This window comes from Leopardus geoffroyi, chromosome X (genome assembly GCF_018350155.1).
Source record: "Leopardus geoffroyi isolate Oge1 chromosome X, O.geoffroyi_Oge1_pat1.0, whole genome shotgun sequence".
In the NCBI taxonomy this organism is placed as follows: Eukaryota; Metazoa; Chordata; class Mammalia; order Carnivora; family Felidae; genus Leopardus; species Leopardus geoffroyi.
Genome location: NC_059343.1, coordinates 89,153,456 through 89,168,762, shown reverse-complemented (window position 1 = coordinate 89,168,762; position 15,307 = coordinate 89,153,456). Strand labels below are relative to the sequence as shown.

Below are 15,307 nucleotides of genomic sequence, written 5' to 3'. Positions count from 1 at the left end.
CAATACATACATAGTTGTGCACAATACAATACATAGTTGTGGAAGCATAGAAATGGAGAGAGAAACAAAGGAACGAGTGTGATACACATTCAAGAAGAAATAGCAGAGTGGTCAAAAGAGTGGGCTGTGGGCAGAGCCACATGCCGATTTCCATGGGCCACAGGCACTCTTGCCTTCATGGTCCTCTTGTTCCAGGAAAAATGCGAAAAATTATTTTTTTATGACCATGTTGGTAGAAAGACGAGTATATCAGCATGATATATTAACACATTTTCTTAGACCTAAAAGGGTTGTTGCAGTGGTTCAATGAGTTGATACACATAAAGCGCTTAGAACGGAGTCTGGCACACAGGTCTCAAGAAATGGTGGCCATCATCGTTCTTCCATATAAGCAGTGAGAGTGAGCAGAAAGATACCCCCGGCATGTTAAGCTAAAAAGAGCACTTAGGAAGAGCTGACTGTCAAGTAAAGGCAACAAAATAAGATCTTACTCAAGTTCTGTGGTGGTTTCCGAATTTCTCTTCCTTCCTTTCCCCTTTGCCTTCGCCTTTGCCTTGCTCTTTGCGAAGCACACAACAGAGATGATAATGGTGGCACCTACTACGGTGCCCACCAATGCCCCCAAAATGATTCCAACTTCTGGATCTGGAAGATATAAGCTGTTGGTTGGTAAAGTGGAATGTACTGTCTGCCTTTTACATGTGCATTTGTGACCAGTGCAGAATATCTACAGCATTCATACAGTGGGAAAATGACTTGTAGAGCCCGGAAACCCCGAAAACTCGGCCAGACTCATAGGGGGAGAAGAAAGATGACTGGCTTGACTATGTTGCTTACCCATTCACATTGATACACATAAGAAGACATATGCCTACGGGGGGGGGGGTCACTTTCAAAATGGGGCTTAGAGAAGTGGGTTTTCAATGGGCATCTTCTCTTGTTTTTGCTTTTTTAAAATGTTTATTTAGAGAGAGAGCGTGCATGGGCACATGCACATGCTCATGCACACACACACAGGGGAGGGGCAGAGAGAGACAGAGAGAGAGAATCCCAAGCAGGTTCCACACTCAGCATGGAGACCAATGTGGGACTTGATCCCCCGACCCTGGGATCACGACCTGAGCCAAAACCAAGAGTCAGACACTCAACCAACTGAACCACCCAGGCACCCCATCAATGGGCATCTTCTTGACCAATGAAAACCTGTGGAGCTACAATCTGGTAACCAGAGAAATGACCTCTGTTACAGGCAGGGACGTTTCACCAGGCTTATTCAGAGCATAGGTGAAGTAGTTCCCTAAAAACCTCTCCCACAGATTCCATGCTCACCAAGGAGCCTCGTGCATTCCGACCACTGGAAAAAGATGTGCCCCTTTCCATGAACAGGCATCTGGTTTATTAGATCAGCCTATGGAACAACCCAACAAATATGAGATGACCCAGCTGAGCACCAGACCTTCCAGCACTAAAGTTCTGTCCCTGGGGGACCCTGTCTGAGCTCCAGGGGGCCCGTCCCCATCTGCCTCCCTTCAAACAAGACTGGACATCTTATACTTTGAGATAAGAGGCTAGTTGAGTTCGTTGATCATTATTTCGACTTTTTATGGTTAAAGGAATCCATGCGTGTAAATTGCAAAGTGAAATGATTTGACTAGACTTCTAGCAAAGAAACAGCAGTCCCTTCTCCTCTCCCCATCTCTGTGTCCCATTCACTAGAGGCAACCACTCATCTCTCTCTTTTTTTTTAAAAAAAAATTTTTTTTCAATGTTTATTTATTTTTGGGACAGAGAGAGACAGAGCATGAACAGGGGAGGGTCAGAGAGAGAGGGAGACACAGAATCGGAAACAGGCTCCAGGCTCTGAGCCATCAACCCAGAGCCCGACGCGGGGCTCGAACTCACGGACCGCGAGATCGTGACCTGGCTGAAGTCGGACGCTTAACCGACTGCGCCACCCAGGCGCCCCTCTCTCTCTTTTTTTTAAATCATCTTGATATTTGCCCCCATGTTTCTATTATGCTTGTTCTAATTCTCCAATTTTTGTCCTTTTTTGATGACTTTCTACCCTGGAAGGTGAAGATTGTATTCTTATACCCACCCCCCACCCACATTCTCCTGATAATAGCTATAGCACAAGTTGTTGTTATATCAAAGTTTGCAGTATGCAAATGTTCACAGCTGTGGAACATAGTATATATATTATGATTCTGGTACATTTACAATTTTTCATTGAAGTTCATTATTACCTCATTTGGGGATTTTTTAAAATGTATTACTACTAACCCCCCAAATTTCCACCAAAACTATTAAAAGTCCTTTTCTTAGATTTAAATAGGTCAGATAATCTATCGGTTTCTTTTTTGTTGTGGAGGGGGGGGTGCAGAAAAAGAGAGAAGCGGGGCTCACCAGAAGCAGGGCTCATGTTTACCTGAAGCGGGGCTTGAACTCACAAAGCATGAGATCATGACCTGAGTCAAAGTCAGAAGCTTAACTAACTGAGCTACCCAGGTGCCCTTTATTGGTTTCTTATGTTTTTCCCCCTTGGAGACGTCCCTTCTGGAGCCCTCCATCCTCCTCCCCCAGCATGGACTGTTCGCTCTCCTAAGCCTGCTGCTGTACTGTCATCCCTCTCCTGCCTTTCACCTTCATCCCTATTTTCTAGATAAAGAAACAGGTTTTGCAAGTTCTTTCAAGATCCAGCTCAAGTAGCACTTTTTTTGGTAGAGTTGCCTGGGTTCTATAAGCATAATTAATTGTTTCTTCTTTGGTGTCCTAGAGACCCTGTACAGACCACTATTATAGCATTTAAGACATTTTACTGTGTCCTTCTAGTTAAACTGTGAATTCTTGAGTGTAAGACATGTATCTTACTAACCTCTGTATCTCTATCACCTATGATAGTTCCTGGCAAATAGTAGATATCCAATTAATGTTTGAGGGAGGAAGATAGGGAAGCAGGGAGGGAAGAGAAGGGAAGGGAAGGGAAGGGAAGGGAAGGGAAGGGAAGGGAAGGAGAAGTGAGCAGGCAGTCAAATGCCAAAATCATTTAAAAAAGTATTTGAGTGGAAGCAAGGTTCAAGTACAACTGCTGAGTCTCTACATGTGTAGTATAACTGTACCCTTGGAAAAGCAAAACAGGATTGGGAAAGATATAGAGACACACAGAAGAAATGATCAAGGGACTGTGGTAGAATGAGAACACAGACAAAGACCAAAAAGATGTCCCTTCACCTTTGAATAGAAATTAGCTGAATGAAGAAGCAACCTGGAATTGCAAAATGTTTTTGTTTTTTCTTAAGTTTATTTATTTATTTTTAGAGAGAGAGAGAGCACAAGCAAGGAAGGAATAGAGAAAGAGAAAGAGAGAGAGAGAGAGAGAGAGAGAGAGAGAGAATCCCAAGTAGGCTCTGCACTGTCAGCACAGAGCCCAACACAGGGCTCAAACTCAAGAACCGTGAGATCATGACCTGAACTGAAATTAAGAGTCGGATGCTTAAGGGAATCGGCCCCCCAGACGCCCTTGTAAAACTCTCACCTCTTTGTTTTCAAGTTTCTTTATTTATTTTGAGAGAGAGTGGGGGGAGGGGCAGAGAGAAAGTGTTTGATTCAGGACAAGTGGAAGGAAGAAACCTTAGCTTCACAGGAGAGCAATGGTCCAAGGGAACTGGCCACCTGGATACGGTATATGCTTAAGTCACAGATTCAAAGTGAGTTAGAAATAATGAATAGGTGACATGATCCTAAGTGTTATTAAGTGACCATTCAAAGGTGTGGCAAGATAGCCCTTGTGACAGCTTGCCCCCGATTGGCCCAATTTTACAACTCCGGGCCCTCAACTCTGTGCTTAGTAACTGAGAGCACCTTTGAACTGGAAGGTTGTGTTTGTTTTGGGTGTTTTATTTTGTTTTGATAGAAAGAGAGCATGTGGACGTGCACCTATAAGCGGGGGAGGGGCAGAGAGAAAGAGAGAGAGAGACTGAGAATCCCAAGCAGGTTCCACGACCAGGACAGAGCCCAGTGGAGGGCTGGATCTCATGACTGTGAGGTCATAACCTGAGCCAAAATCAGGAGTTGGAAGCTGAACAGACTGAGCCACCCAGACACCCCTGAGAGGTTGTGGTTTAAAGGCATCCTGGCTGTGCCAGTCACTAACTGGATGACCTTGGGCAAGTCACTTACCTCCTTGAGTTTCAGTCTCCTTTTCAGTAAAATGAGGCTAACAGTACATTGTGCCTCCTCAGCAGGGTGGTTGGAGGATTGAGTGAGATAACGCTCACCACACCTGGCCGTGTATCTGGCACACCATTTGTGCTCCACAAATATTAGCTGTAGGTACAAGTGCTATGATTGCTATTATTATTAGAGACAGATCTTAACAAATTACTGATGAACTGGAAAGTTTGTAAGCTCCGTATGTGACACAGATTGCTAGTTTCACCAGGATTCACCAACAGCATCACAAAGAAAATTCGTTCTGGTAATATCAATGGGGCTGCTGTTTTATTTACTAAATAGTAATATCTACTTTCTAGAAATGTTATGAGGGCTAAACAAAATTTTTGTAAATGACTTAGGGCAGATTACAGCACATATTAAGTTATTAGATTTTAGGATAGTAATTCATCATATCAACCTATAAATAAACCACCAAAATCTCCAGAAAGGCAGGAAGGAGTAACCAGGGATCCTAATTCATTTACTGGGTTGGCAGGCCCAGGATACTTGACCTAAGGGGAAACTATTGAAGTTGGATGATCAACTCACGTGAAGAAGTTAGATCAATTTCGCAGGAACTATTGCCAAGGTTGTTGATAGCAGTGCACAGGTAATAACCTTGTTCAAAATTGGTCAGATTTCCAATAACCAAAATCCCGGTGGCTGGGTCTGTCAGAAACAGGAAACAGACTTTTGAAATCTCTTATGTGGCTACAGATCATAACAATGTAGCAGAATTGCTCAATTCCCACCCACATCCCTACATTGGCCTCCCTTCCCGGAGATGTTCTGGATCCAACTAGACCCCATGGGACTATTCCAAAGGTAGCCCATCTGGAACCATCCCTATTCTCTCCATACCCACCACCTCTGAGCCAAAAACAGGCTTGACTTCTACAGGCTGGGGATAAGACCAGACCATAGTCATCTTGTTAGGAGATCTTTTGACATCCCCTTTCCAGAAAAATTGAAGACTGAGCTCTAAAGATGAGCAACCAGCCCCACACACATACTGTCAGACAACCACACACACCACACCTTGCCAGGGGCTGTGGAGGACGGTACTTTTTTTTAAAGTTTATTTATTTATCCTGAGAGAGAGAGAAAGAGACAGCATGAGTAAGGGAGGGCAGAGAGGGAGGGAGACAGAGAATTCCAAGCAGGCTCCGTGCTGCCAGCACAGAGCCTGACCCGGGACTCAAACTCATGAAACTGTGAGATCATGACCTGAGCTGAAACCAAGAGTCAGAAGCTTAACTGACTAAGCCACCCAGGGTCCACAGAGGGCTGTACTTACTGAAGTTTTCTTTCACTGGGACGATGTCTCCTCCTTCAACTTTATACCAGTAGTACACAGGGGAAGGTGTCCCAAGGACCGAGAGGCAAGAAAGAGATACAGGATGGCCAGTTTCTGGTAGTCCTTGGATGCTGCAAAGGGGCTTAGAAGGTTTGACTGTAAGGCAATGACAAAGAGTAAACATCCTGAGGGGGGAATTGCGCTCTGTAACAACTGCAGTCACCTCCTCACTGTCATTTTGTAGAATGTGCGCGCTCCATTTTTAAAGCTTTGAAACGTTAGTTTGACAGTTTTCTGATTGTACCACCAGGTGGGGGTAGAGCACTTCAGGTTCAAGGGCCTTCCAGTCACCAGGCCATTAAGATTCTAACAGCATCTCTTCTGTCAGCCTCCTCCCCAGATTCATAACCATGAATCTCGCATTGTCTTAAAATATGCCTTTATTAAAACTGCCAAATGTAAGCAAACACTAAACGACTAAGGACAGAGTTTACACTTTTGAAGCACAGTTTTAAAGGAAAATAGGACCCTTAAATACGTTGCAATAAGTTGTTAATTATTCTTTTTACAAAATTTGTTTTACTAATGCTATATTTTTCCTTTCCTTTATAAGTCTTTTTTGACATTAATTTCTCTGGGGGTGGGTGACACAAAACTATTGGAGGGTTTGAATTTGCCTATGTCCCTCATCGGTAGGGGAAGCCCATTTTGAGAGGATGTGTTACGTGAAGCTGAGATCTTTATCTTTCACTCCACGTGCATTTACTTGTTTGCCTTCTATGTGCCTGGCACTGGACAAGGCACCAAAAATTCAAGAGTAACCCTGAAACACTTCCGAAGTGGGGTGGGGGGAGTAGTGAGAGATGAGGCCAGAGAGCAGCAGAGGCCATAGCTTGGAGAGCTTTGTATTTCGTGTGTTTGTCTTAAGTTTATTTATTTATTTTGAGAGAGAGAAAGCACAAGTGGGGGAGGGGCAGGGAGAGAATCCCAAGTAGGGTCCACACTGTCAGCGTAGAGCCCGACACAGGGCTCCAACCCACGAACCATGAGATCATGACCTGAGCCAAAGTCGGACACTTAACCGACTGAGCCACCCAGGTGCCCCTCATGTGTTTTATACAGAGGGCAGGAGCATCATGGAAGGAATTTAAATAGGGGAAGGACAATGGTCATTTTTAATGCTTTAGATAGTTTGCTTGCTCTCTGGGGGTGTGAGGAGGGAAAATCGTCACAAGGTATCAAGGAAGTAGAATCGACAGGACATGGTGACCAGACGAATAGGGGGCATGAAGAAGAAAGTGTAGGCAATGATGATTCCTAGGTTTCTGATTTGGACAGCTGGGTACATGAGTTTGTCATCCTGAGATAATACAGAAGGAGCAGGTTTTCAGGGAAGGAGGGCAGAGGAGGAAGGGGTGACGATAAGGTCAGTTTGGGACATACTGAGTTCTAGCTGTTTATGAAAACATCTCCGTGGAGAAGTCCCATGGGAAAATGAGAATCTGAATTTCCTCATTCATCTTGCTGCTCACAGCTTATTCGAAGCCTCGTGTTACATGTAGATAATAATCTAAACTCCAATACTTACCAACTCACCTTCCTTCTCTTCACCTAGGCCTGAAACCCTCCAAAGACACAGCTTCTCTAGCTCAGGCCAGTTATACCTTGAATGCTCTGGGCTCCCCCAGCTCTCCAGCTCTCAGTTTGGAGGCAGCAGTTAAGAGCACAGTTCTGGATCTGCATAGACTGCTCACTCTGCAGTTTTACTCTAGATGGTGTTTAGGCAAGTAACCTAACATAACCACCCCTCAGCTGACTCATCTGTAATCCAAACCATCCAAACATATTGGATACTATATATCCTAATATATTGACTTTATCTCTGACTAATCCAAATATATTGAATTTATGCAAGTAAAATAATTCCTATAAATGCCTTGCACATGGACTTGCTGTTGGGCATGGTCTCCTACATTTTGTGGCCTGCTACTGAAGTTAAGCTTCCAGTCTCGGACTCTAACCCACTCTACACATGAGTGAGAAGACGGATGCAGCTGTAGCTCTTTGACACCCTTCACTAGCCCCATTGTTTAAACAGGTGTTTTTTAAATTAAAGTAAGTATTTTTCTATTTAGCTCTTTATTCTCTTTTCCTTACCCCATGGCAACCGTCACTAGATTTAGAAACTGATTATCACCATGATGATTTGATCGGATCGGCTTTACAGCAGAATAGAGCATTATGAGCATAAAATTAAATGGGGAGTGTTTCTAGAGCCCAGAACCAAACCCAGATAGGCTTTTTTTTCCCCCCGCTGGACACATTTCTCTCATTTTATTTTTTTATTAGCAAAACACTTAGCGAATCACTTTGAACCACATCCCAAATCTATATATTTTCTAAAACTACTGAATCAGGATGGGATTGCCATTTCAACCAGTTAACATCCCCAGTAGAACTTGGATGTTTCACTGGCATAGCCATTGATCTACCATTTAGCATTATTGCTTTCAACAGAACCGGGTTGGGAGGAAGAGGCTTACCTCACAAAGTAAATGAAAATGCTTCATTGTGTTCTCAAGCCTTCTCTAAATTCATCGTTTTCTTTTTATGTGCCAAATCACAGAAGGAATAGGGTGCTTATTCCAAATGTATACAAAATAATTATTCAAACTTCTATCTGGGTATTTTTCAAAGCTTCATTTTCCAAGGCTGTCATACCTAATGGATATCTCTCAAATGAATGGTCGTCCAAACCACCTGCGCCTTTGCTCACTGCTGTTTCCTTTACCTAAACCGTGTCCTGCCACCTCAGCCCCTATTTTCTAAACTTTTGGAGGGCTGAAACCCTGTCTTTTCTATCTTTCCATCACCATTGTGTAACACAGTAACTGAACACGTGTTCAGGATTTGTTGAATGAATTTATGCATGAATGAGCAAAAGCATGGGATCTACGTCCATCACTGGGTAATGGAATGTCTCTGGGAAATTCATTGCTAGGAAGAGTGATCTCTAAGGAAATATCAACACCTCTCCCCACAGTTGGCCTCCTTACTCCCCACGGCCCCCACCATGCCCAACTCCTCAGACAGAGGCTTGGCTTCTTTAGGTTGTTTCTGGTCAGAAGGACAACCCAGAGCCAGGGAGCAGCAGAAAAACTTTAGAGGGCTAATTCCCCCAAATGCTTTGAAAGTTGAATCTCCAGTATATCATTTTATCCTCAAACCTGTAAAGACAGGGCAGAGATTACAACCCCATCTCCAAATAGCCAGAGAAAAGTGGACTGACTTGCCTGAGGCTACTGAGTAGTGGAGTATGAGCCAGAACCTAAGCCTTCTGACCCCCAGCATATATACCACACTGTTTAGTTCCCATGTACATGACTAGTCTTCCAAACTGGAGCACCAACTCTCCCAGGAAAGGGCTTGTAATTCTCTTGTCTTCCCCCTGTACCCCAATGCCTAACATGGGGCTCAGCAAAATAAAAGCATGATTGAGCTACCCCACTCTTAAAAATCAGCTCCTGATGACATTTCACTCTTTTCCAGTTGGGTAGATGTGGGCAAACCTCACAATTCATTTTGGGCATCACCTGGGAGGCAAGCTCAGATGATTCTGGATGGTTCTCCTGGATGTGCACCTTGTTACCAACTACTGCTTTTCCAAGCTAGTCAATTATCAAGTCACTGGTTGGATCTAGTTCCTTCTTTCCTGTGATGGATGTACACAGCTCAAGAGGAACAATGACTGGATCAACTCCATTTGGGATTACTTAAAAATGGGAGATCCCTTAGCTCAAATGGTTGATTGGTGAGGTTTGACAGCCCTTTCGTTTCTCTCTTCAGTACTTCCACAGGCCCGCAACAGGAGCAAAACTCTCATTGTCCTTTTAGAGACTGGAAGGAGTGCTAGAAACCACCAAAAATTGTGAACTCTCCAAGAGCAGAATCTATGCCTCCATCACTGTAAACCTCATGGGTCTTGGCACAAAATAGGCACTCAATAAATACTGTATAAATGAACCACTCCAAATGCATTTGAAAAGCAGATATGACTTGCTGAGTGCCACATAACGAATATCTGTATATAAATAAATTCTCACTATGGCTTAACATGTGGTCCTTTCTCCAAATAGTGCTAACTTTTTTTTTTTTAAATATAATTTAGTGTCAAGTTAGCTAACGTACAGTGTATACAGTGTGCTCTTGGTTTCGGGAGTGGAATCCCATGATTCACTGCTTTACATACAACACCCAGTGCTCATCCCAACAAGTGCCCTCCTCAATGCCCATCACCCATTTTCCCCTCTCCGCCGCCCCCGCATTTTAAAAGGGACTCTCCCGCCTTTATTCAAAAGAATGGTTTAATGGTGGGAATTGTGCCCGGCTTAGGAGAGATAATAAATTGACAGTTCTCTCCCCCAGGTAGGACTGGCTCCAATTGGAGGTTCCCTCTGAAGGAGTTGCTAGTGATCATTTAGTGGCGACTGTGCATTGTCCCTCTGTTCCCATTCTACCCATCAGAGATACGGATCCCGGAGGTTGGGTTATCTTCTGCTTTCTGCCATTTTGGCAACACGGTTTCAACGTGTTTTGTGAGTGATTTCTCAGTGTTACTATGAAGGTTGGGATGGTGGTGTGTTTCTCTTTCCCTGTTAATAAAAGGAGCCGGGAGGATATTTAACCCCTGGGACTTAATTAGCACCATAACTCACTGCTCATTTAAGGTCTTAGTTGTTCCAAGAAGAGAAAAAAACAAACAAAAAAAATTGCCCGTACCTAACACATTGACTTTGAGGACGCCTTGATTTTTTCCAACAAAGTCAGGGGGGTTGTTAACATCACAGACGTAGACACCACTATCTGTTGGTTGCATATGTGAAATAGTGATAGATGCGTTATCTGGGTCGTTGGACCCTACAATCCGACCTTTAAATTGCCCGATGGCTGTAGCTTGTCCACCTTCAGAGTAGTAAATCTAGGACATAAAAATGACAGAAATGAGAATTGGAGAGTGGCCAAGGCTAAGGTAAGCTACCCAGAAGCACCCTCTATCCGATGTCACCTTTGTTGGTAAGAGGCAACATCCCCACCCATCCTCTCCCGCAGGGAACAGATCCCACGGCAAAAGTTGGCCAAGCCAGTAGGGTGCTTTAGCTTTCTCACAGGTGTGCACAGCCACCTCCTCACTTGTGCACAAAGCAGTTCTGTGATGTCATCAGAGCAGTGATGCATGCCCATCTGACAGATGATAAACAGCTGGAGCTGACAGGATTCAACTCCTACACTTTGGCTAGATCAAGATGCTCACCTGATGACCCTACCTGGAGGAAACTCACTGCCTAAAACAGAAATGCCTGATGGGAAACCAAAACCATAATCCTCCCCCCCCCCGCCCCCAACTTTATAGACTTTGTTTGATTTGAGTTTACTTTACTCAGTGGGACTGCAAGAATATCTGGTTTTCCTAAAGTTAGAGTATTCATACACACATACTCCTTTGAAGAAGCGAACTTGGGTTTATCCTGTTCGTTAGAAGAGAAACATTTCATAGCAGAGAGGCCCCTGAGAAATCATCTGGTCCCATCCCCTCATAGTGGCCTAGGAAGTGCTTCGTCAATGGCAGCTAGTACCATTCTCCTCACGTGGAATGAGGAAGAACTGGAGTTATTCTTTCATTTAGACAAATAAGGGCACTCAAATCCAGAAAGATTAAATGACTCACCCGAAGTCACAGGATTCATTTATTATTATTATAATTTACCACAGTCAAGGAAGACCTGGATTCTAGTCTCATCTCTAGTAGGGATATGAATAGTTAGATCATAATGGCAACCGTGGGAGCGGCATGGTGAGGTGGAAAGAGGCCTGATCTAGGAATCAGATGGTCTGGGCTTTAGCCACAGCTCTGCCTCTGACTGTGACATAGTCAGGGAAGGTGGCCTCTGGTTATGCCTCCATGGCAACCTGTGATAAGAAACTTTGTGATAAGAAACTCTGTTATTTAATCATCTTTCCAACCTTGAGTTTCCACATCTGAAGGAGGAGCCCAAGCAAGATCGTCCAAATTATGAGATGTATTCCCCAAGTCTAGGCACATAAGTTGATTTTAGGTGGCACATAAATGAAAACTTATTACAAAGACACATATCTAGCACATCAAGTCTGTGACTTCATGGATATTATTGCTTAGGGTGACACTAAGATATTTTTAAAATTTGAAGAAACCAAGTCAATATAGAAAATGACATTAAATAATACTGCTGGGGGTGCACAATTATGACAAAAGTCATAAAGACATAAGGGGTTGAAGCTTGGGTATCACGGGACTAGGTGATCCCTAAGATTTTTTCATTGTACACAGTCTATGTACACACTTTGTTAGTTTTATATAAATGTGTGTTCAAGTGATTGTTTATTATTTAATAAACTGGTATTGCGCTAGTCCAGTAGAACTAATTAATGTTTTCATAAAATGTACTTAAAGAGCCTTATTCATTGAATTCACTCTTCTAACATTTTAGAAGAAACTGAAGCCCAGAGAGGGGAAAAAAAAAAAAAGACACACACAAAGTTTACAGCGGGGAAAGATCTAGCACCCAGTTCTTCTAATTCCTTGTCCAGTGCTATTTACCTTAATAGGATGAGGGAGGGAAGGCAATCAGCAAACCAAAAAATATTATCAAGATAAATTCAGATATATTCCCCTTCAAATAGAAAGCCAATATATTTTTAAACTAAAGCAGAAAGGTAGATTCTGAGGGAAAATTCAAAGAGCATATTGAAGGAGAAAAAAACCTGTTTCTCTCCCCGAGTTCTCTAATATCAACTAGCTTTTTTTCCTGCTACAAATGAGCCATTTATAATTCAATTTGTCCACTCACACCTACTGAAATCACTAACTTTTGTCCCAAAGGAGTCTTGTTGGACTTACAAACTGGAAAGTCAACATTAACACAAGGTATCCCAGTGGTCCAGGAGGAGGAGGTTCAGCTCATCAAAGGTCTATTACCTTAATCTGGGTTAACACCCAAGCTATCCGGCTTTCCATTTAACTAGCCAGCATTGGGCTTATTTACTTTCTAGTCAACAATTTGAGGTCCTGTGGACTTTTACCTGGAACACATCCTGTGGTCCCTCAAGGAAGCCCTTCTACACCTTAGACATTTGGCTGCTACCCCTGCTCCTGGGAAGACTGGGGGAGGGGTGAGTCAGCCTGTCTTATGCTGTGGCCTGGCGACATCACAACAAGATACATCAGTCCTGCCTACAGCCCTCAGCCAGTGCCAGAGGGTAGGGAGAAAATATCTGGTTTCTGCAGAGAGCAGAGACCCAAGAAAGCATGTTTTAGGCCAGGAGTAGAACATTCAAAGAAGCCACTGTAAAAGTCACAGTGTTGGTTATGAAGCAAGGTGAAATGAGCAGGTAAGTCATGAGGCCCTGGACTTGTAACTTCCCTGTAAAAAGGACCTTCACCGGAGCGCCTGGTGGCTCAGTCGGTTAGATGTCCAACTTCCGCTCAGGTCATGATCATGCAGTTTGTGAGTTCAGGCCCCGCGTTGGGCTTTGTGCTGATGGCTCAGAGACTGGAGCCTGCTTCAGATTCTGTGTCTCCTCCTCTCTCTGCCCCTCCCATGCTCGTGCTCTGTCTGCCTCTGTCTCTCAATAATAAAATAAAACGTTAAACATTTTTTTTTAAAAAAAAAGGACCTTCACCAACGCTTCTACCCAAGCTCCTCACACTGTAACCTCATATATATATCTTGCCCTTTCACAAATAATACTAAAAGGTGTCAGGGATAGGAATGGAGGTGAGGAGGGATAACAATGGGCACCTAAAAGGGAAAAGCCTTGGCCTGAGAAGGAAAGTCCCCAGGGCTAGCCAGTGGCCAGACACAGAGATGGAGGGACTTTTCTGTTAGGGGAAGTCTGTGCTGTCACACTGTCCTTGTAAAGAAAAAAAAAAAAAGGAATGTTTTCCTGAAACTGCTTATCTAATCACACAGGAAGTACTGAAACGTGGTTCCATTTGCCACAAAAGAATAACTCTTTTAAAAATCAAAGCTGAACAATGGCCAAGACCCAGCCCATGATCCTGTGAGGCTTGTACCTTTTCAAAGAAAGTATATTGTCAGTTTAGAGATCAAAGCAACTGAGGTCCAGGAAAAGCCATGGATGTTCAACAGGCCATATCCTTTGGGAGGTAGGGGAGAGAAAATCTGCTTAAAGAAAATCACACCTATCCAAGTGTTCCCTTAAGTGGTACTTGTTAGTTTTTGGCCTACTTGTGCTTCATGGATGCCCTACTTTTCTCCCAAGGTCCTCTCTGCTCCTTGTGATTCTCGAGGCTGATATGGAGACACATTAGTTATAAGACCCCTTTGGAGATCACTTCGTTTATGGTTTCTAAAGTTGATGACCCTTCAGGAGCCAGATGGATATTGGGGTTATGGGGTTATGGGAAACAGCTGAGAGGGGATGGTGGCTACTGGTAAGATCATAGAGGAGAGTGGGGAATGTGGTGAACTGGGGAGCCAATGCACACAAGGCTTTCAAACTGTGGAAACACACACAATCCCGGGCCAGTCAAGAACATGCATCCACTGGCCAAATTGGGCCCAGAGGCCTCCAATTTGCAACCTCTGATTCATCTTCTATAACAGAAAAGGACACTGGAGGCTCCAAAAGAGAAAGTGATTTTTCCAAGATCACTCAATTTATAAGCAGATCTGGAATCCGGACCTCCTGACTCTCCCTGAATACGTGAAAATGGCACTCATAGTCCTGCCTTAGGCGAGGAAGATGATTCTTAGGTAATCTTTCCCTTTTGGGGCCATTCCATCCCTTACTCCAGCCCAACCCTTTTCCTGCCAATTGCTGCTATTCATTGGCACGATGCTTCCCATGCCGAGCGGTCTCACCACCTGATGCCTTAGACATCTGCCAGCTGCAATAACAGCCTTTCCCCTCCTACTGTGCCAAGTTCCTATTCACATGACACCATGCAGCTGGGAGCCAGATTTGTCCAAAAAGATTTTTTTTTTCCCTCAGCTTTGTGATATTGTTCTCTAACTAGAGGCTGGAGTATAAACAAGAAGGGTTGAAAGAATTCAGTCTGCTTTCTGTTTGAGGCTGAGTTGGAATTCATAAATGCATTTAGCCTCCAGAGCTGCTTTTGTGGGTTCCTTTTGGAAATGTGGAGGGTGTGGAAGTCCACAGCAAGCCACCCTTTCTTTCCCTTCAGCTTCTTGCTTTCCCGCACGACTCATAAAGGGGCTAGCCTTGGGAAGAGAAGAGTGTGGAGTGGCAATGGCCTCAAGCTCAGCACTTTTTCTGGACTGTCCTTGTGGACAGGTTGCACAGGGGAGGGAAAGAACACCAATAGAAAGATATCCCTGTATTCAAACTACTACTTGCCCAGCCTGACAGTTGCCCTAGATCCCACCATTTGAATGGCTTCCTTTGGGTGAAGGCGCAGAAAGTCTATGCTTACACGATTTTCTTTGGAAGAGAACAAAATTAAATATCAGTAGGGGTGCTTAGCTCAGTGGTTAAGCATCTAACTTCAGCTCAGGTCATGATCTCACAGTACATGGGTTTGAGCTCCGCGTCAGGCTTTGTGCTGACAGTGCAGAGCCTCGAGCCTGCTATGAGTTTTGTGTCTCCCTCTCTCTCTCCCCCTCTGACACTCATGCTCTGTCTCTGTCTCTCAAAAATAAATAAATACTAACAATTTTTTAAATAAAAAATAATAAAATAATAAAATATCACCAGTCCCTAACACCTTAGCATTAG

At 43.8% G+C, this 15,307-nt stretch overlaps 1 protein-coding gene across 2 annotated transcripts in view; it reads right to left on the bottom strand.

The window, feature by feature from the left end:
• VSIG1 (V-set and immunoglobulin domain containing 1) overlaps window positions 1-15,307 on the bottom strand; it is a 37,702-nt gene that overhangs the window by 1,746 nt on the left and 20,649 nt on the right. For both annotated transcript variants that reach the window (XM_045471637.1, XM_045471638.1), the window contains 4 exons: window positions 10,292-10,490; window positions 5,513-5,668; window positions 4,765-4,884; window positions 492-645 (listed from right to left, as the gene is read on the bottom strand). In XM_045471637.1, coding sequence (XP_045327593.1) covers window positions 492-645; window positions 4,765-4,884; window positions 5,513-5,668; window positions 10,292-10,490 — 629 coding nt within the window. The remainder of the gene's footprint in view (window positions 1-491; window positions 646-4,764; window positions 4,885-5,512; window positions 5,669-10,291; window positions 10,491-15,307) is intronic.